The following is a 23,564-nucleotide window of genomic DNA, read 5'->3' on the forward strand; positions in this document are numbered from 1 at the left end:
TAAAGCACAGACAGGCCTTCGTTAATTAGTGATACTTAATCATTTTTACCTAAAATACCTGGAACAGAATGTCATTTTAGCCCGTGACTGGTCATTTCAATCTCAATACTAGGAGAATTAGCTTAAAAATTATGCTACCATGGTTGTTTCTATCCCTAGCATTATCAGTCAGGTTCTTTAGTTTGTTTAACTGGTTTAATCTCATTCTGCAGTGGCAAATGTACCAAGACAGTAGACCATTGCATTAAATGTACCAAACAGTGGGCAGGGTGCAGTGATGTGTGCAGTGTATGGATTCAATTTAGCAAATGATTATGCTTTACAACCAAATATTTTGTCTAGGGTTATTGGACAGAATTTAATATTAACTTAGGTTAAAGACAAACCTCATATCGTTGACAAATGTACAAAACAGTACAGAAAACCCTCTATAGGAGAGTAAAGTGTAGTCTTTTTCCATCAGGTACACAGAAATAAAATTTCTTTAAACAGCATTAAAACAAATTATGAAAACCATTCACACAAAAATTTCCACCACTTAAGTGGTCAAAAATGGTTCCAGTTGCCTAATGTGGTCTTTTTTTTTTTTTTTTTTTTTTTTTACAGTCAGTTCATAGTGATACCAATCTCTTTTCTTTAAAAGGGGTGTCTATAATTATGTTTTTGTGATATGGCATAATCACTTCCGCAGACAAATTTACCCCTTGAGGTGTTATACATGCTATAAAATAATGTTAAACAACTTCACCTGAATATACATACCCAAATTCACAATTACTTCAAAATTAATGTATGGAAAAGTATGTAAATACCTATTGGAGATCAATTGAAAGTTGTCAGATTACCTTTATCTACCTCTGTGCGGAGGAAACAAAATGGGCATGATGCAAATAGTCAACAAACATACAAAGGAAGGCAAAACACTCACCAAATTGAAGCAGATTGAAAACAATAGGTATCTGACATGCTGCATGTGTCATATAGAGGGCCATTCAAGTTTTTTATTAGATAAACTACTTGTGCATCACACAACTAAAATTCTCAGAAGGAGAGTAACTAAACATATTTGAAATAGAATAAAGGCCTCATAGCCCCTTGGCCTTATTTATAAAACAAATAATCTGATGTTACCTTAAAAAGTCCCTAGTGGGAATAAATTACTACCATTTAAACACATGAACATGTTCTTGTTTTAGTATAAATTCCCATTGATTTGTATGGAATTTAAGTGGTGATAGTAGTGGTGAGTGAGCAGGTAGCATATTTACATACCTCAAAGTTGCTACCAGTATTTTTGCAGCATAGGGAATAATGGTGCCCTTTTGTTCTTTTAAGTGGCTTTTTATTACCTAGTTACATAGGTTGAAAAAAAAACACAAAGTCCATCATGTTCAACCACTAGGGAAATAAATGTATTCCAAGTAAAAATTCTATAGGTATAGTTGATCCAGAGGAAAGAAGAAAAAAAAAACCCTGGTTCAATTTGTTCCAAAAGAAGGAAAAAAATACCTTCCTGATTTTAAGAGGCAATTTGATCTAACATGTAGACTTGCCTATTATCATATATTATCACCATTGTGGAAGACAGGTTGTTTGGTACTGAGCTGAATAATTTATTAAAGCAGCTACTGCTACTTTTACAGTTTTACTCAGATATCTGTCACAGAACATTTTTTCGGCATAGAACTTGTCCTTTAGGATAAAAGATTTAGCTTAGGGATACATCAAAAAAATAGGCATATACACACTGCATTAAGTATTAGAACAGTGGTTGTAGGGAATGATTACTAAAGGTTAAGTATATTAATAACTTTTAAACCAACTGTATATAAAGTATAGGTACTGATTTGAGTCACTAGATGTAGTTGTAACACTCAATGTTGGTATTGTGTTAAAAATGTTTATGCAGAAATATTCTTCTAATGTGACAGAAATATAGATTAAAGTGACCTTCAGGGAAAGCCATGTATTCATTGATTTCCAAATATATTATGTTAACATGTTCAAAAGGTGCTAATAGTCTTAAGGGGCTGCACTGACAGTAAGAATCAATAAATTTACCACTTTTTACAAACAATAATGAATGAATTACCATTACATAAACTACTCTAAATACCCTTTGTAAATCCTAAAACACTGCACCTGGAAACCATCCTATACATGGCTAATCCTAGGTTTCCTTTAGTATTAGGCATGTATATTAACATTTAACATATTTTCCAAAGTTCACTTTGGAACACACCTAATACTTTACTATTCTGAACCATGGCAATGGAAGAAAGGTTTGTGCCAACCTATGCATACCTTACTATGGATTACATTGCATCACAAAAAAAGAAATATCGTCTGCCACTTGGTCTAATCCATGTGTCGTACACTAAATCAAGTGAGCTGAATCGAAGTCTGAAGTCCGATTCTGCCTAGGACGTCAGGATCTTAAGTTAATTACTCGTATAGACGCGATTTACTACATTCTCACGTTCCGCAGTTACTATATAATCTCTATACATAACTAACTTTCACCTCATAGTTCCATGACATTACAAAAAGGTAGTTTTATGTTTCAACAACATATACAATTACACATAATTCACCTGAGTCCTTGTTCAACACACGTTTGTGGCTCTGCTCTGTCTCCCATTGCAGAAACCCGCAGTAGTTGCCCATCATGCTGGGATTGCAACGGCCTTTGGTATCTTGTTTCCAAAGCAGAAATGTCCTGATGGAACCTCTCCCCTTGTTCATCGTTCACATAACCCAAATTTTGTGGGAAAAAGTCCAGATGGGAATGTAAGAAATGAATTTTAAGTGACATCGGCAGCCAAGATGATGGTATGCTGTTGCATGTTGTTCACAAGTTCAGCATGGTTTTCAGCTCGCTGGTTGCCCAGAGTTTTCTGCAACTAGCTCAAATCCCAAGCAGCAAGTTGAAGTGGGTTGAGTTTGTCAAGGGCATGAGCAAAAGGAAGATAAGTTTTTTGTTGCCTTTATGCAGCAATACAGCTTTCAAACTAGCTTTTCTCGAGTCTGTGAACAATCTCCACTGCTCTAGTATGTATTCGCAACCTAACTCCATTATCAGACCACTCATGTCGGTACAGAAGCAAATGTCATTTTCCAGCTTATATTAACCTGCAAACTTTGTGTGACGATCACAAAAGTGTGAAGTTGATTTTTTTTTGTAGTATATTCCACTCCTCCAATCTGAAAGTTACCAGTTCAGACTTCTCTTTTGAGAAAGACAGGTCCCTTACTAGAACATCTAAATCTAATTTGCTTAAAAATTGTGGCTTACCCTCTTCAAATTGGGGTTCATACCATTCATTAACATCAAAATCATCCTCCTGTTCCTCGTCCGACATGTCACTGTCAGTAACAACAGATGTAGGAGGGACTGGCACTGGATTCTCTGCATCATGTTGCACTGGCCTCAGAGCACATTCACAATCAGGATAGACGATTTTTGACTTGGTATTCTTCAAAAACCCAGCAATTTTACTCATACAGAAGTAGCAGTCTGAGTGATGGTCTTGGAGCTTATGTCAAACCATAGGCACCGCAAAAGGCATTTTATTCCTTTTCCCATTCAACCACTGTGTTAGGCCAACATAACACACCTGACAGCAGATATGAGGTGCCCAGCTTTTTTCCTGATCTCCAATTTCACATTCAAAGTAATACTTGTATGCAAATCTCACCCTGTTGGTTAGGTTCTTGCTACAAATGTAGCAAAAATTGTCCAGTTTATTAACACAGCTGCTCCTACTTATCTTTAGATCAAAACAGGCTCACTATGGCCTAACTGTTATATCCAGTAAGATGGTTTCGAACTAGACAAGCCCTTGGTCCATCTCGCCTTATATACCTATTTCTGATGCAGCTTACTGACTTGCTCAGACATGCCCAGCCACTGCTGGAACCTGCATGCCACCAGGGGACGTGATCCAGCTAAGGTGGCAGCAGGCATAGTGGTAGCTGCAACTGTTATGTTCCCATGTAAAAATACATTACCCAATTACTGACCATTTAAACAGCATTAGCATGCCTAGAACTTAAAATCTGTACAAAATAGGCAAATTCTGAGTTTAGATATGAAATCACATGTGTTATTCCGAGCAGCAAAATTGTTGTTGAGCAGTGTTAATGGATAAGTACCTCTATCTGCCAAAACTACTTTTGCTTCTATAAAACATTTTATGATCGTTATATAGACATTAAAGTAAATAGGGCATGGTCCAAAACCTCCATACACTTAGTACAGTTTTCTTTGTAATTACAATATCCTAGCCTTACCCATACCAGTTATGCCACATCTCCTCATTTTATGCTTACTCTTGTTCTTTTTCCGGTACTACAATTATTTACAAAAAAGAAAATCCTTTTTTGCTCAACAGGAGGTACTGATGTTACAAATGCTGTCTTAGTCTAAAATGTAAAAACAGACTGACAAGCTAGTTTTTACTGGCTGAGAATAAATTGCTGGATCACCCACCTTTAAACAAACAAGTGTAGTATTTCCACCAATTACAACATTGAATGTTTCAACCCATAAAACTATAGCCACATAAAAATCATCACAAAAAAAGGAATGGTCATATCTCTTTTTTTTACTACTCTAGATGATAGAAAACGCCTCTAGCTATACTGTCTTGAGAAAGAGGACAAGAGCACTGAAATACTCCACCAAAGAAATAACTCTACAGGAAATACACAGAAGACTGTTTTTTTTTTCCAATGATCTGGTGTGGAGTGTATTGATGAGTCTTATGTTGCTGCATCTTCTTCTCAGGTCCATCAAGCTGTGGCAGAGTTTTAAAGCAGACTGGCATTTGCAGATCCACTGGGCTTAGCTGATGTCTGTTTGTGCCATCTCACAAGTCTACTCAGGTTGAGTGGATAAAGTTACTGTTTTTATAAATTAAGTTGTCTCCCAAGTGCACCAAGTTTGCACACACTCTTTTATTCTAAATATGTAATGTTACCATAGATTCTAGCTTTCATAGTTGGTACAATTTCATTGGCACCTGGTCAGTTTAGGGTTCTTAAATCATCTGTGTCGATTATCTTTTTGGAATGGGCCAATACGTCTTTCACTTCACGTTGGTGAAGCAGGTTCCAGTTCCACAAACAGATGTTGTAATGCCATACCCCAGTGATCATAGTTTCCCTTGTTTGAAATCCAACCCCGTTTATACTGGTATGTTAGGCTTCATCCTGTAAGTTGTACTTCTGAACTTAACATTTCCTTTACTGCCATAAACTTATCAGCACTAGTAATGGCGAATAAGGTGTAGAAAATTTGATTTATGCAAACCACTTTCAATTGTAAACTGCACACACTTGAAACTGTGTCAATTAAACCATATACTTATCAAATCTGAATCATTTTTTTGTCAGAACATTTTGCATTGTATTTTTTTTTAAATTCTAATTTTTCTGCATCATGTTAACAATGTCTTTTCCATGCAAATGACACTTCTTTCCTTTCTTCACGAGTAGACCATCCGTAGCCCCAAGTAGGTCTTGAATTTAGCTGCACTCTTTCAGTGTAGAATTTTTTTTAAGAAGTAGCTAAAGTGTTCACTAGTTAATAGCCTATGAAGTTCTCACTCCCCTCAGCTAAGTCAGAACAGACATGCTGAAGTGTTTTGTCACATGGGTTTCCCAGCTTGTCCATATATAGAAGACAAAAGAGAAGCTCACAGGACACTAAGGACATTCGGGAGTCTGGATGCATATGAAAAAGCTGTTCTTTGGCTGAGGCTAAGATTGAGAATTAGTCTGAATTTAATGGTATGAGAAAGAAAATTTCTTGTTATATTTATATAGGTCAGCGAATTATATATTGGGCAGAATTATTAAAGTGTGGATTTTTAATTGGGAACTCTTGAGGTTTTTCATTCCATAAAAACTCTTTGTGCTCTATGCAGGGAATCTGACATTGCCTCAAACATTCTGAGAATTGTCCAGGTTTCAATGATAGTAAATGATTCCCATGAGGGAATGTTTGAGGGAATGTCCGATTCCCTGTTTAAAAAAATGGAGCTCTTTGTGTCTTTTTTGAGATTAATTGAATCCATGGAATATACCAGCAGCAGAGAGACTTTAAAACATTGGAGAAGTGTCATTACTATAAAGGAATACATTTGGATTACGCTAGTGCAATTTTTAGGTGTATCCAAGGAGGAATCAATTTTATTTTGATATAATTGTTTATTGGTTTTATTTGTTTTCTAAATGTTGTTCATCTACATTCACAGGCATAAATTTACAATCCTTGACGGGCAAATTTTTGACATTCTTTTGCATACTACTTTGAGCATTTTAACCTCCCTAGTGGTAATCCCAAGTGTGGCTAAATTGAATAGGAAAGCTTATCTGGTCCCCATGTGCCCGTGGCATCCTCCAGCAGTGCCCGGCATCTGCGTCCCTGGCATGTGAACGTTGGGGACGCAAGGCCAGGGGGTCCTGTTGATGGGCAGGCATAGGATGTGTGAGCGTGCGGCTGGGGGGTGGGACCAGGCGGGAAATTTAAAATAAGTATTTTTAAATGTACCGTTTTGACATTTAAAAATGCTTATATATTCAGAACACCAGGGAGGTTAAGTGAACAGCAATTTTTAAATTTTGGTATCAAGAAGCAGATTATGTGCCATGAAACTCGTTAAGTTATCAAGGGGTTGATTGAAATTTCATACATCATCATTTTTCCCCCGTTCCACCCTATTATGGGTGATTTCCTATAAGACTTTGCTTTTATATACCAAAACCCCTTTGGTTGGACTTTAATTGCCAAACCCTTTAGGAGTAATTTTTCCTCAACTGTTATATTTGTGTTTGTTTTTGCTAATATTTTTTTGGTGTTTTTCCTTGTGTTCTGGAATCTAATTTAATACATTTATGTGATGTTTTTAATATTATGAGAATATGTAGCATTGAACATTCCTAGCTAAAAGGTCCTCAATTACAATTTTGTGGGTGCACATATAACCCCCTTGGGATGTTTATTTAACAGTAAATACAAACATTTTTTTCCTTTGTTACTTGATTCTGTCATATAACTTCATTTTAATTTTCAATAATTTGACCCCTTGGTACATTTATTGAAGAGGTTATTATATGGGAGACTATAGTTTTTTGTTGGGGAATTTTATACCCATCAAAAAACTATTTAATTATTTCGCAAGTATCAAACTCAGACTCTGCAAATATGCCCCTACTAAGGTATATAATGCCTTGGGGTTGAATTATTGTAAATTAAAGTGAGGGTATATATTTCAAACCCCATGTTTTACCATGTTTGGGACACATCATTTGGTAAAAAAAACCTTTAAAGCTTGTAACTAGGACATATTTGCTCAACATTGAAATATATTTATATTGTAAGGTGTTTTTATGTTTTGTTTCATTTCATTGTTTGGTTATTAACGAAAACCATACTCTGTTACGATAGTATATCCTAATCTATTTTTTTATTTTTTTTATCTTTTTTAGGCTGGAGCAGAAATTTCCACAGTGAATCCAGAGCAGTATTCCAAACGCTTCATTGAATTCATGTCAAATATCCTGGCATAGCTCTTCTTTCCGTCCTACACTTGCCCTTTCTCTGTACCCAGGCACTACTCAAAAGCTCCTGAATTGCAACATTGTCTACATGAGTGTGCGTGAGCTAGTGTGTTTGCACATCCATTCAATTTGTACTTGCTGTCCACACATTTTCCTAAAAGATCAATTACATCCCATCCTCTGTAAAGTTTGTAATATTATGTTTCAAGGTCACAATTTTAAACAAGTTACACTAGGCATAGGTCACAATGTTTCCCAGACTTGCATTTCTCTTACATCCTAAAAGTGTTATACTTTGTTATTGCTAAGTTATATTAGTTGTTACAGAAGCATTTTCTTTATCACTTACTATTTTTCAGCGGGTGCAGCAAATGTTTATTTCTGATCTAACAGTTGTATCTCTAATGCTAAATCTGGGAGGGCTACTAATATGCAAAATAAGTGTACTCCTAAACTAGAACAGGTAATGTTGTCTGTCCACAGTTATAGGATCATTTGGGGACATACAGTATTTTGTGCTTACCCACACAGTTTATAGCAATGAAATACTGGAAAGAGGAGGCCCTAACTTTTTTTTTTCTTCTATGTGTTCGTGACTTGGAGGCCAGGGATACCTTAAACAGTGTTTTGATTTTGTCATGGAAAGGGTGTTATTGTTTTTAAATTGCACTGAGGCTAAGTGCTTTTCTCAGTTTTTGAATCCCAATAGCACTTACAGTTCTTTAAAGTACCAACGTTACTCTGATTTTACCATTTTCAGATCACTTTTAACCTATAGGTGTATATTTTCTCTAAATGACAGCTGATAAATGTACAATTCTTGATTTTTTCAGTTTTTTAATATGTTTACTGTATTATCGGGGGCCAGGTAAAGCTTTAGAAAGGGATGATTGAGTGTCCCTGTTTTAGGTGTTATCTTTAATTTTACAGGAAATAAGAGAAAATTGCTTTAATAAAAATACGGAAATTTTTAAAACACATTATTTAATGGAGAAGAAAGCGTATTTATTATGTGGCTCTTAAATAGTTAATTTTAGTATCTGCAGTTGTCAAACCTATAGTTTTTTTGAAAAATTCAAATAAAAAAGTATGTAATGTTTAGATCCTCTGGTATGATTTGGGAGATTTCTTCTATTTTCCAGTTTAGTTGATTGAGGCCAGCCAGGAGGAATCTCACATGAGAAACAGGACACAGACAGCATTTAAACCCCCTTAAAAATTGTAATTCGTTCTTCACTCTTTCAGAAGACTTGGAAACAAGTATAACTCATTCTAATCTATTGTAGAGCTCCCCACTCTGGTGCTTGCTCAATTCTATTTGAAAGCAGTGGCTTATTGAAGAGTTTTATATCATGTGTTTAATTTTGACTGACTTTATAAAAAAAACAAAAAAAAAACTTCACAGCTGCCTGAGGAGTAACTTTCAAAGAATTGAACTGGGTCCTGTACTCACTCTGGTGGAGATCCTGGAGTTCATCCCATTCAAGTCAACTGGTAGTTACTGTGCATGTGAATAGTATTGTTTTTTATTTTTTGTTTTTTTTATTTTGCAAAAGGTGTACACGCTGCATAGGCTTGCAGTCTTCATAGGAGAGGTTATAACGCACTTAGGCAGGTTCTAGGTGATATTAGGTTTAATTGTAGGTAAACTATAATTTCTTGTTTTCTTTCTTTTGCTCTGGTAAATACACAGTTGAAGTTGAAAACATTTTGTTATTTCTGTTCAATATGTGCAAAAAACCTTTAGGTTATGTCAGAAACATAGAGCAGTACTTTACACAGATCACTTTCTTATCTCATAAAGAGTGATTGCCCCCCCCCCTCCCCCCTTTAATTTGAAATGCAAAAGAAGATTTAATGTTGCAGCGTTTAGAGAATATTTGGGTCTGAGTAGCTTGCAAGGAAAAACTTGGCAGGCCTGACAACAAAATGAAAAGTTAGGTAGGTGAATGATGACCCCTGTTAGCGTTTTAAGGTTGATTGATTTGCCACTTCAGATTTTCCATTTCTGTCCTGTAAAAGATTGTTTTAAGAACAGGAAGTCAGGGTAATCTATATAATTCCTAAATAGCTGTTAAACCCAAGAGGGGATTCCAATTTTTCCCTATTCTATCAAAAAGTTAGAATAGATATACTTTAATTGGTAAAATTATGTCTGGAGAATTGGCTATTGGGGTTGGTGTGTGGATTAGCAGTTACCAGGATTTTTAGTGTTTAACAATTGATTATCAGCTTCGTTTTTAAAGCAGATGAAACAGGTGATGTCCCTTTTGCAGTAAAAAAAAAATACCCTTACCTGTCTGATAACAATTTTTAAAACACTCTTACCTATCCCCATGTCGGCGCGGGTGCTGCTATGGTCTGTCATCTTTTCTTCCTGGTTTCGATTTTCAGCCAACTTAAATGGCCATCCGGGATGTAGTATCTCCTGTGCAGGTGTGCAGAAGTTCATTTAGTTCTGGCAGCTGAATGGGAAGCCTGTATGCACCAGATATCCTTACATTCTACTGTGAGCTGTGCATGCAAACGTATACAAGTTTGACAGAAGGAGACCGTGATCAGGCAGGTAAGTATGTTTTATTGCAGAAGGGATATTACCTGTAGTGCACTTTAGTGCTGCTTTAAGTATAAATACATATAATTATGGTACATCACACATATAACCGTGATCCTGGGTATACTTTAGTATATAGTCTGTGTGCAACCAGTTAGTTTGGAGAAATGCTATGGAGTTTCAAAAGGAGAGATCACTACCTTACAGTTTACACACTATACTAAGGTTAATTGTGTAAATTTCCTGTAGTAAATTATACAGTTTGCAAATAGGATAATAACTGTGTATAGCACCAATTCAACACTCTGGACATTATTTATAAATTATTCCCCTGTCAATTCACTCATATAATTCCTATGATTGGCCACTAAATGGCAGAACAAGTCATTTGTTTTAATGGGAACTGAAAGCATAAGACTAGTGAGATACGACATCAGTCAGTGAGTTTCAAAGGAATTCACTGGGGAATAATTAATTATTAGAGCCTTCTGTGTGTGCTCTCACATTGTTTTTTTTATTATTTATTTTTTTTATTTTGGGAAGAGAGGGTTGTGTTTTAATGCCAGTTATTGATTCTCCACCAGGGAATGTTGTAAATCAGATCCACTGATTTATAAATAGACCCTCAATTTTGTCTCTGCAATACATTCACATTGACATGTTTTTATACCCTTAAAGATGCATACAGAGTAATACCGATTTGATTTTCTCCTAAATTAAGTGAGATGATAACTTCCTGCCTGTGTAAAAGAAAGTTTTATTCAGATAAGAAAGGGATATGAAAATGAAAGGAGAGCTCCGTGTTCATTGTACTGCATCTTTGTACTGCAAATGCATTAGGTAGGACAGCAAATGCTTTGGAATGACATTGTGTTGTTGTATCAAAAAAAGATAAAAGCACACTTTTTTCTGCACTTATCGAACAGCCTAAACAAAAAAATAAAGCTTTAAATTGTATATTAAGCTGACAAAAAGTGTTCAAGTAAGAGAAGTTAATTGTTGGAGTTTACTTAGACTTTTATGATAAACCGCTTGTTTGATGTAGTACCCTACTTCTCCACCACCCAAACTTGATTAAGCACATTATTATGTGTTTGTATGTGGGGGGAAGTAGCTACAATATAGGTGTTTCTGCATAACCCTGAAATTTCAGTCCATGAACCCGTAAACCCAAGATAATGCACTATTCTGATTCCTATTTTTTATTTGTAATATGAGAACAATAAAGGCTAAGGCTATACTCAAAGCACCTTTTGCTTGAACCATATCTTTAATAATGTATTTAGGCACTATAGACAAACAGGAATGGTGGAAGACCTGGAAACATTGGGCCTTTCACTACAATGCAGTAAAATGCAACATGTGCTAAAACCATTGTATAACAATTTGTGAAGCTTTTTAACCTCCCTGGTGGTAACCCTGAGCCACACTCGGGGTGGAATTTTCAGGGTGATTAAAAGTCCTACCTTGTTCCCACGTTCAAGCGATGTCCGGCCTCTTCTTTCCCTGCCAATGCCGCCCGGGCATTTGTGCAACATGAGGCCAGGGCAAGCAGATGGCTGCCGGGCATCTGCTCTCAAGTCTCAGGCTGGAGGATGGGACTGTCAGTGCAGGTAGGCGGGACCGGGTGGGACATTTAAAATAACGATGACTTTTAAATGTACTGTTTCTGCATTACAAAATCCTCATTAATCATACTGCAAGGGAAGTTAAAGGTTAGCCAAACAAATTAAGCACAGTTGTTTTCTGTGATCTCGAACAGTTTCCTGAATTTAGTGTGTGATACAATAACATAATAATATGTGTTATTTCCCACAGGTCTCAAATAAATTAGATTTGGGGCAAAAGCAGGTTTTAAACTAACTACACTGGAGCCAAGAACAATATGGAAACCCAAAAAATATTACAAAGATTTAACTGGTCAAAACTGAAATTACTATAAAAAAGAGGTATTTTATTGAAGCTGGACTGCATATGAAATTGAAATGTTTGCTCCAGTTAAACTTGATTTTTCAGTCCATCAGATCCATCCATTTGATATGGAATTTGATTCAGTAAAACTCCAGTTGACCAAAAAGTTAAATTATGATTTGGGTAAATTGTTTCCACTGAGAAAAACAGAAGTTTTAGTTGGGTAAATTTTGTTGCGTATCAAAAATATGTGTAAGCCACACTGAATCATCAAAGGTTCTCTGTAAAGTCTGGTCCATAACGACCAGAGTTTCTTCAAAGGAACATAAATAGCAATGAACAAATTTGGGCAGGCATCTGCTCTCCCAATGCACACCAAAATCGTAGTACAGCACAATGAGAGCTGAAGACTCCTGCCATGTCCCCACAACAAATAAAACATGCAAAACCAAACAAAGACCTCATCAAGTAGAAGTGTTAAATGTGTTCCACACCTGGTTGGAAACATCGTCCTTTTACTGCTTCTGCTTTGCAGAATCAAATGGAATACAAGCCTCTCCCTGTTCTTGCTGCCCTTCTATGATGCTTGGTCACCTTCAACCTATTAAACCACCAAGTCTTTAGCTCTCTGTCCACTTGTACAGGTTTCTTGCGTAAGTGAGGTCAAATTTTTCCCCCTAAGCTTGGTTTCCCAAGTTGTGTGTCAGATTTGTTACAGTAGTAGTAAACATCCAATGAGCTTAAGGGGAGAAACCTGACAAATCCTCCTACAGTCGCAAGTCTACTTATGGGTCATGATCTGCATGCAGCACATCCTCCTAAAATAACAGTGCAGTTGTGAATCCTTTTATTGTTTGTTAATGTAAATTCCCTCCTCAGTCTTACCTCACGTCATCAGGGCTGCTTTTCTGAGTTTTTTTCATATTAATGCACTGCTTTATATCCTAAATTAACTAAATTGTTTTTTACTCAAAAAAGGAACAATAAACACACTGCTTTCCTTTTTTTCCTTGATAGAGGTCCTGACCCATAGGACTTGCAGCCTGCTGCATTTCCCTTTAAATAAAAGAAGCTGATCTCTTACATTGATGCAATATACAACACTCTTAAGTTAGAAAACTAGCCAAATAATTGTGATTGGCTAAGTAACTGAACAAGCTGACCAAAATTGCTTCCGGAAGTAAACATGTTTTCACAGGTAGAGTAAACCCCAGGCTTGTTCAGCGTAGCACAGTACATACTTTGTTATTAGGACTTTCCAAAACTGTCCCCTTGTCAGGCACTCCAAAGAAACCAAGCCTTCTGAGAGGCCTTCTTCTACATGAAGGTGCAATCCCATTTTTCAAGGTTAGGGAAGCTTTTCTAGTCTTTGTTTACATTTGAAAGGCACACATCATTGATGCTTGGGTGCAAGAAATCGTATAAGTTACAAAATAGAGGCCTGTTCCACACACACACTTTCAATCTCTCCACTTCCTCACAATGTCTTTTGGAATTTCTTGAGTATACATGTAGTGGGCTACCTGGAAAACATTCTTTTGCAAGAATGTGTGTCTTGCATTGTGATGCACAATGTATTAAATTACTTGTACTGTTTTTTGGTCTTTATCATCCAAAAAGTTTTAAACTTTTTTTCTCAGGTTCATGATCGCAAGTCTTGCAGTCAAATGCATCAGAGTTCTGGGTCTGTTGAATACATTTGACTTGAGACGATTTCCTGTCTTACTGGATACAGGAGCTGTAGTCTGGTCATGTATACCAGTCACAAAGATTGTAGAGGCATCTTGAGTCCTTGTCAGTGCAGAATATTTAAAATAAATTTCTTTGAACTTTGAGCATCAGATTGTCCAATTAGTAAGGTAGATTTTTTTCAGTCACATTGATCTGGAAGTGAGATCTCTAATCCGGGAGTTATTCCAGGACCCATGTTGCATTTAAGGGGGCCAGATTTGAACCTCTTAGTGCTGAATAGGTTTTTCTTCAGGCCCCCAGACCTGCTGACTGAAGTATTTGATGCATATGTAGCTACTTGTGGTTTTTTACAGTCTTTCCTCTTTTAAAATTGATTCTTCCTCTTCTTTGTAAAGTTAAGGTAGAGGACATTCCAGTGGTTCACACTTGGCGCTAGATCACCCCTGGGAGAGTACAGTTTACTAACCTGGTAATGTTAAGCCATAAGTTCCACCTCAATATCCAAATCTACTTTCTGTAGAACCAACCTGTCATGCTGCTTCTCAGTCAATGCCTTTGATGCTTTGAGTGTGGCTGTTTAAGCTCAGTTTCTGAAAGACAGGATGTACGCTTTATGTTTTTTTTTTTTTTTTTCCCTAATACTGAAAGAATACAAATCCACTTGAGCAAGATGATAGTGGACTATTACAGTTCACAGTGATTACAGTCCGTAATTTTATTAGGAGGTTGTTCTCACAGTTTTCCCACATTAAATTACTAGGAGATTTTTCTCTGTTCTCTGAAGTTTTTACTTAACAGATCTGTCTCCGCTACAGGTTCTTTAAGCAAAAACCAGGAAGGGCACCTTAGCTTCTTCCACTATTGGTAGATCCATAAACTATTGTATAGGTTGTACTACGGTCTGAAGGCTAATTTTCTTAAAGTTCTGCCAGATGGCCGTTTTTTTTTTTTTTGTTTTTTTTTATTCATCCCAAGTGTTGCTCGTCCTTAATTTTCAGTACCAAAAGCTGTAACCCTCAGCCACACTCGGGGTGGAATTCTAAATTGGATGGGAAAGCTTACCTGGTCCCCACGTGCCCGCGGCGTCCTGACGCAATGCACAGCATCTGTATTCCCTGGCGATGCCTGCCTGGCATCTGCATCCCCGGCGTTTGAACATTAGGCACGCAGATGCTGGGCAGGCATGGGATGTGTGAACGTGCTATATGTACTGCTTTGACATTAAAAATGACTTGTGTATTCAGGCCACCAGGGAGGTTTGAAGGTTAAAGGCACAGTGATTTTTTTTGGGTGTGTGTGTTGCCCGACTCTCTTACTGCTTTAAGACATGTTTTTTTTTTTCTTGCTAATGAAAAAGGGCTAGTCCTCTTGTTTTTAGCATCCATCAGTTTGTTTTTTGGTAATTGAGGTCATATTGGCAATGGCAGCCGCTGTAAAGAATTTCTGTAAATGATCCTGATTGCATGCACTATGAGTGCCTATTGTATAACTTGGCTCATAACTGTTTATTTCAATATCTGAAAAAAGTTGTTGCCTACTTAATTTGGCTTTATGAGTAGAGAAATCAGCCCTTAGCATATAGGGCATACTTCTGCACCAGCTTCCTGCTCCTATTGCTGCCAGAGAAAACTAATAAACACTGGGAAATCCATATTTTAATTATTCTTTCTACGTTTTTATCTTTGATCATTATGGGGGACAGAGGGTGTACTGGTAATCCATATGGTTTGTCATTCTTACATTTGCTTTTTATAAGAAAGAAAGAGAAAGGAAAGGTGGCAATGCATTCATAGCTTGAAGTAAGCTTTTCATTTCTGAACTCAATTTTATTTTGTACGAAGACATATTCATAATGTAGAACAAAACAATTATATAAATCTTCTAAATTATTATTTTATTATATTTATTTAGATAAGGGCCCATTGACTGGCTAACAGGTGCCACTTCCCAACCTTCTCAGTAGCACTGCTGCCATAAAGCCCTATTTTGACCCTATCAATCTCATGAGTCCAGGACTAGTAATAGAAGTGTTTACACATAAAGTATCATTAAGTTACAAAATATTGTTTAACCGTATTGTTTTTTAAGGGAAGCAGTGTTTAGTTTTTTTTTGAAAAAAATAAAAATAAAAGGGATTTTTTTTTATACAACTTTTTTCTGGTACAGGGCAACACATTGGTTGTTCAGGGGCCCCATGACCTATGTATTGCTATTTCTAAGCTGTCTCCCAATAATAAAATTGCATCAGTAGAGAGATTGCATGGCAGTAACAAATTTGAAAGGTAGATCTTTTTTCAGGCCTTTCTCTACTTTTCCCTGATAATCCTGCCAAAAACACACTTCCTGTCTGTAGGGTGATAATGCATACTAGCTGTCATGTATATAGAGGTGCAACATTGTTGTAATAGGATGTGATTCAAACAGAGGAGAACTGGGAAAGCTGAACTGGGTGCCTGATATTTCAGTGCATCCAAAGTTTATTGGATTTCTGGCAGAATTAACAGGCATTATTAGCACTTGTAAACAAGGCTTTCAGTGGTATATTTTGCCAGATCATAAGGGAGCAAACAAAAAGTGGATGGTTAGGTTTACATACATTTTAATTATGGTATATATGGTTGACTTTTTCATTTATTTTTTTTTTATTTTTATAATGTGTTATTTGAATGCTGATGTTAAATGTCCTCCACATTGTTATTCTTTCATAGAGGGCAAAATTATGGAGAAAATGTAGTCAAAGATGAAATTAGTGGAAACATTTGCCTACTCCAGCAGAAGCAATTATGTATATGCAGGAGAGGTGTTAATGTTATCAGTGACAGAGATTTTGCCAAATGTTGTTTTCCTTCAATAAATGTATAATTTGTCTATAAAAATGGTGTCCTCTTGTTATTGTTGTCTAGTTTTGTAAATCTATTACTTAACATCCCTAAAACCTGTTGTTGTTTATGGAAATTGTTCCAGGTAAAAGTTTGTACTTTACAGTTTGTACCTCAATTTAATTGGTGCTTGTAGATGTTTTTATTAAAGTTTTTTACTTTTTGCATTGTCCTGAGCTGGATTCATTCTAGATCACTCTTTATGGCACAACTTTTACACTGAACCTTGTATCCAGCCAAAGAACGTTTAAATATATTAATATTCTACAAACCTAAAACAGACATTTAATCAAGCTTAGTAGATTATTTATTTTTTAAAAATAAAGGCAAAGAAAACGTAACACTTTCTTTCTCTCACAGTAGGGACTTTTCCAGCTTTAACATGTAAAATATGTTGGCACTGTAAAAATACTGCTGATGAAGACTACCTGTTTAGGAAGGGTCATTCCACAGTGCCTCCAGCTTTTTAAATACATGTAAATACTTTAGGAACCTACTAAACCAGTGTATTGTGTTTATCATGTACATTTTATTGTAACACCCCAGTTGTGTTAGGTTTCATGAATGCAAATGTTTTTTGTTTTTTTGGCTTTTTTTTTTAGCTTTTTTTATGGCACAGCAGTGCATTACTGATGCGGTTCCAAATGTGTTCTGCAGGCAGGTTTGCTATCTGGCGAATCTAGGAATGGTAACAGCTGTTCTCTCCTGTTCATTTCAAGTAAGGTTAGTCCTCAAGGGTTTTGTCACTGATGAGTCTTGCATTGGTTAATTTGGCCTTGGTTGTCTTTAAAAAAAAAAAAAATATATATATATATATATAGCTATAGCAGTTCTCTTGGATTTTGGGATCTACTGCTCAAAGACAGTATTCCTCTGATGCACATCTATTGCAGCCCACTATAACACAAAGTAACACCATGGTGAGAGCTGTGGTGAGTGCATAGAACAAAATGCTGCCTATTTGGTGCACTCAGAAACCATTTAAATCAACAGGCTTCCTTAAAGTGAAAATTACAGGTTATTTCGGTAAGGACAGGTCTATGTTCCTGCCTGTTCATGTTTTCTTTTATGTGTACTGAGTTTTGCATGTGCAGCTCACTGTACAATTTCGGGTATCCTGGCATACCCCTAGCTGCCTGAAATGAAAAAACTCACCTGCATGCGCATATTTTGTTAATCCCTGGCAGGCCAAATAGGATTGATGATCCTGAACCTCGTAGAGGACGGGGTGAAAATGGTGCTGCCTGAGATGAAGCAAGGACAAATGAGTATAATGAAATAGTTGCAGTCAGGCAGGTAAGTTTGTTTTATTGCAGAACTTCACCTGCCACTTATAAGGGAGCTGCCTGCTAGCAAGTTTTTTTTTCTTTATGTTTAGTTCCACTTTTACCATGTCATGATGGACTACCTAGTTGGGAATGTATACTTTCTATAGCAGTGATCGCCTACCTTTTTGCACTTATGGACCACTAAACTTATGGGCTCCAAACCGCGCATGTGCGGGGAGCCGTGTGACACTCAAAGGGAAAGAAACTTCCCCCCTTAGTGGTGTCATGATGCCAGAACCTGCCCAGAGAGACAACCCGCCCACCTCCCTGAGGCTGCAATTCGTATAGGAGACATGGTCCGCAGCTCCGGCCAGTGTGCCCCCCCAGCAAGGTCCCTCTCCTGGCCATGCCGGGGGGGTGCACTGGCCAGAGCCGCTGGTCTATAGCCTTATCAAAATTTCACTATAAAGTAGATCTAAATCCCACCAGGAAGAAATTTAGTTTCAGTATAATTGAATTGAATGGTTGCTCTTTACTAGAGCTCTGTTGCAGGCTCTGCTCCTTGGGACTTCAGAGGGTCGACATTACACTGGCAACCCACCCCCTACATGTAGGTCTTCTGTGGCACATACTGTTAAGTTCTTCTTTATCAATTATTGCTTAAGTTTTAAATAACCCATATAAGCTTGGAGTGTTGTGGGACAAGGTTACTTCACTTAATGGTGATGAGTTATATACGGTAGTTATGTCCAAACAAAAACCTTTAGATTGGAAAAACTCCTTGTTTTGAGAATAGCAGCCAAAAAGGGATTGCAGTTAGCTCCAAGATTTCCTTCTCTTTTGCATGTAGAATCTGACCCTAATGGGCACTAAATTATTTTGGTGCCCATACTTCACTTAATGGTGATGAGTTATATACGGTAGTTATGTCCAAACAAAAACCTTTAGATTGGAAAAACTCCTTGTTTTGAGAATAGCAGCCAAAAAGGGATTGCAGTTAGCTCCAAGATTTCCTTCTCTTTTGCATGTAGAATCTGACCCTAATGGGCAGTAAATTATTTTGGTTGCAGCCTTTAAAACTTTTATAATAGATTTCAGTAGGAATGCTTTGTGGGTATTTAAAGCATACCCCATTTAAAGTTAGACTTTTTCAGAAAGGAACATTATTACTATGCTTGCACACACAAATAGGAACCGTTTTTGCCACACTGTAGAGGACAAAGCCTTCATAAAAAAAGGCATTCTTGTACGTAACTAAGTTCAAATGTTGGGATATCACCACTATAGCAGATACCATGCATTATATTTCAAAAAGGAAATACATCCACTCTTACTGCTTTGGCATTACTGAAATGTAGACAGGAACTTCTAAAAACCGGGATAAAATGTATAAAGGGCTCAAATTAAATCATTACTGTCAAGAATGGAGTGAATAAATTAGTCACATCTCCATTAAAAAAGAAATCTTTGAAATAGAATCTTTTCTGGTATATCATAAACCTCATAAGAATTTTATGAATCCACAGCAAATAGTATGCACTCACCATCAATACTTGTATAACCTTAAAGACAATCCTGATACCCCTTAACCCTCAATATTTTTGGAACCATAACTAGTGGAGAGCAAGTTCTCAGAGTAAGTCTCCTTTATATTGACAGAACTGTGCAGAAATAGATACTCCTAAACTGATGTACTAAAAGTGTAAACCTTTTACAAGCTAGAAAATTGATTTTTTATTTGTCATATAACAAAGTTAATTTCCAGTTAGACTGATTGGTTTGAAGTAAGGCAGTGGAAACTATAACTATCTCTCTGTATCCTTCCAAGTCATTATCTGTTTATTTATACAAAGCTGGAATATGGCATATATACTCATATATTTGATGAATAAAAGGTCTTTCTCCCACCCACCCAAACTAAGGCCAGCATAAAAAGGGGCACATTTTGTGCCCATGCCTACTACTTTTTCACATTTTAATTTTTATTTATTGAACATTGCCCCAATTTATAATTTCTCATAAATGAACATTTTTATTAAATGGGGGATGGTGGAGGGGGGGTGTAGACGTCTGATGGCAGCTGAGGCACCAGTCAGGGAGACGGTGCCTTCTCCCTTGCAAGCCCCGTCTGCTTGAGTGACATCTTATATAGGGAATGCATTTAGATAATGTGTGTATCAGTTGCATCTCCAGTGTGATAGTGATTGCAGTGTATTTAAATATGATTATGATAATAATAGCAACGTGTATATGAAATACATAACATTTAGGACCACAACGATTGTACATAACAATCCTACAGCGTATCAAGTTTTGTACAATACCAATAGATGGTATGATGCATCTTGATAATACAAAGTGTGATATTCAAACCATAATATGCTAATGTAAGGATGGAATATATACTTTTATACTAATAGCATAACATTTAGAGTAGTAGCTTTTTCTAATATGTGTGACAATATCAAAATCAATTGTTTCAAGTATATTGACACTACATAATGTAACTGTATTGGTTACAAAAAATAGGCTTATATATATTCACTCCAGTGATAAAATAAAATACATCAGGGAACAATTTTGAACACATTTTTTGTTGACTTCAATTTTTAAGCTTATTTACACTAAAATAGGTATGCTGATTCTGAAAGTGCAGTTCGTTTTCTTCTATCACGTCAGGTTTTTTCTCTACTGCTTATATTAATGCAATTATTGTAGCGTGGATTTGTATAGGCTATTCATTTACACGCAAGACAGTGTGGTCAGAGGTTGTGCAAAATTTATTTTTCTACTTACACACGTATTTCCTTTCTTTCAGATCATGTCTGGCTCTGCTGTTTCTTGTCGAACGTGCCTAAACTACCCCGACTCATTTTGTTTTATCTGTGGCAGTTTCACCATTCTCAGTGAAAGGGCAAACATCTGCACATTTGTAGAGCAAGCCTATTTGGCATATTTCAAAGTTAAACTTGGTAATCAAGATAAGTCTTGGGCCCCTCATAAGATGTGCAAACAGTGTGTCCAGGGTTTACGGATGTGGACAAAGGGAACACGTGATAAGATGCTATTTCCTATACCTATGGTTTTACGAGAGCCAGGAGATCATTTCAGTGACTGTTATTTTTGTATAGTGAAAATTTCAGGATATAACAAGAAAAGTAAATGTAACATAGAGTATCCTAGTCTACCATTGGCTATATGCTCTGTGGCTCATTCAGATGAAATCCCAGTGCCGGTTTTCGTTACACTACCGTCTCTTGGAGGACATGATTACGGCGATGAACTAGGTGACAACAATGATGAAGAGTTTGAAATAAAGAGGACTCTGTTCATAAGGGATTTGATCAGCTTGAGTTGATTGATTTGGGGCTATCGAAGAAGGCTTCAGAACTCCTAGCATCAACAATTTCATTTCTGCAGTACTTTAGAACTGACAGTGGCTTTGTGTATTGCCATAACATACCTGGTTTAATGAAGGAATTAGGAATTCCAATCTATTACTCAACTGAATGGCGACTATTCATCGCTGGCTGAAAGCGGAGCTTTAAGTGTGTCCTCCTTCACAATGGCAATATATTTGGGTCAGTCCGCAATTTCAGTTTCTCTTTACGAAGAATATGCAGACATAAAGAGTCATTGATTTGTTGCAATATCACCAACACAATTGGACATAAAATGGTATGCTTCCTTCTTGGTCAGCAACGCAGATACACCAAGTATCCCTGTTAACTGTGCATGTGGGACAGCAGAGCTCGTGGGAGGCATTGGGTGGAAAGGAATTGGCCTCCAAAATCTGCCCTAAAACCAGGTATTTTTACCTCACTGCTGTATAAAATAGACTCTTGTCCAGGGAACTCTCTTATTATTGGGCAACTCCAATCTAGCGTTAGATCAACTAATGGATAAAATTAGCACTCCTAAATATCCCAATCCGCCTAAACAGAGTCATAAACCATCAAGTTTATTGCATAAATATGATCCTATAGATATTTGGAGAGAAATGAATCCTACCGAAAGGGACTATACGTTTTTTTCGGTAGCCCATAATCAATATTCTCGAATAGATCGTATTTTTGCCCAATCCAATTTGATTCCTCTGGTATGTAAAGCCAGGATTCTCTCAGTTCCCTGGTCAGACCGTGACCCGGTGTTTGTGAAATTGGGAGGCTTAAGAGGTATGCAAACTGGAATTTGGTGGAGATTAAATGATAGCGTGCTTTCAAATCCAGCAAAACAAACTGAGAACATCTGATATTAGAATATTTTTCTTTCAATTTGCCGGCAGATCGTTCCCCAGCTAATAACTGGGAGGCCCACAAGGCTTATATTAGAGGAGAATTTATTAGACTGGAAACTCAACAAAAGTGATCCCTAGACAAACTCATAGAAATGAAAATCAAGGAGTATCATTTATTACAACAGCAACACAAATCTAAGCCGATTCATGAATCTGGAAAACAAATTGAGACCTTGCGTACTGAACTGAATAAGCTATTAACTACGAAAGCTGAGAAATCATGGAGATGGGCAAAAGATACATTTTATTCATGGGGGCATAGTCTGGGAAGGTTACTAGTTAATAAACTTAACACTTAACCCAGAAACTATGCTCTTCCTAAAATTAAGACAAAAGACAAAAGGTGACTCGGAACCCTGAGAAAATCTTATTCCTCCCTTTATGGTAAGCAGGTAAATACAAGACAAGCCCTTATGAATTCATTCCTTGATGGGATCAATCTGTCCAAACTCCAGTCTAAACATATAGAACTCATGGATAGGGATGAGTGAGCGAGATTTGTAAGTTCAATCTTGCGGCGAATTGGGCCTTTCTCGCTTACCGAACATTTAAGCGAGAACGGCCTTGTGATTTGCCTTAAGGTCATGTTCTTGCTGAACAAACTAGGGAAAAGAATCATTTGCTCCCAGGATGCACAGCAAGGCCCAGAAGCCCAATCAGCAGAGATCTTAAAACAGGCATATATACAGGGAAGGAGAGAGGGGTTAGTCACTCCATCTTGTGTTCTGTGTGCAAGAAAGAAGCCGGGAGAGAAGTGAATTGTGACAGGGACCGGTTAGGAGCCTTCTGTATATCTTGAAATATACAGATTGTGCAGTTTTTTTTGCTACCTCTTGCTAGTCATCAGAAAAGGCAGAAACATTTCTGTCCTACACTCCAAAAAATATTTCAGTGTGATACCTCCTGCAATCTATCAAACAAGCCAGAAAAATTTCTGTATTTCTCTAAAAAAAAAATGTGGATATTTTATTCTGATCCCACATGCTATCAAAAAAAGCCCGAAACACTTCTGTATTTCTCTCTCTAAAAAAAAATACAGATATTTTATTCTGATCCCACTTGCTATCTATCAAAAAAGCCAGAAACATTTCTGTATTTCTCTAAAAAAAAAAAAAAACATTAAATTCTGATAGGACTTGCTATGCATCAAAAAAGCCAGAAATATTTCTGTATTTCTCTCAAAAAAAATACAGATATTTAATTCTGATAGCACTTGTTATCTATCCAAAAAGCCATAAAAATGTCTGTATAGATATTTCATTGTTTGATACCTCTTGCTATTTACCAAAGAAGACCGTTTGGTACAGGTACATTTTTGCCCTAACAAGGTAAAGATGAGTGGTAGACCGCTCTGTCTCAAGGCCCACCGCCTCCTCCTTCTGCTGTTACTGCTGCTG

At 36.8% G+C, this 23,564-nt stretch overlaps 1 protein-coding gene across 2 annotated transcripts in view; it reads left to right on the plus strand.

The window, feature by feature from the left end:
• LOC140333331 (phosphatidylinositol 5-phosphate 4-kinase type-2 beta) overlaps positions 1-16,599 on the plus strand; it is an 82,313-nt gene extending 65,714 nt beyond the window's left edge. For both annotated transcript variants that reach the window (XM_072414921.1, XM_072414922.1), the window contains one exon: positions 7,495-16,599. In XM_072414921.1, the coding sequence (XP_072271022.1) occupies positions 7,495-7,575 (81 nt within the window). In that variant the 3' untranslated portion in view covers positions 7,576-16,599. The remainder of the gene's footprint in view (positions 1-7,494) is intronic.
• The last annotated feature ends 6,965 nt before the right edge of the window (positions 16,600-23,564 follow it).

This window comes from Pyxicephalus adspersus, chromosome 6 (genome assembly GCF_032062135.1).
Source record: "Pyxicephalus adspersus chromosome 6, UCB_Pads_2.0, whole genome shotgun sequence".
Lineage (NCBI taxonomy): Eukaryota > Metazoa > Chordata > Amphibia > Anura > Pyxicephalidae > Pyxicephalus > Pyxicephalus adspersus.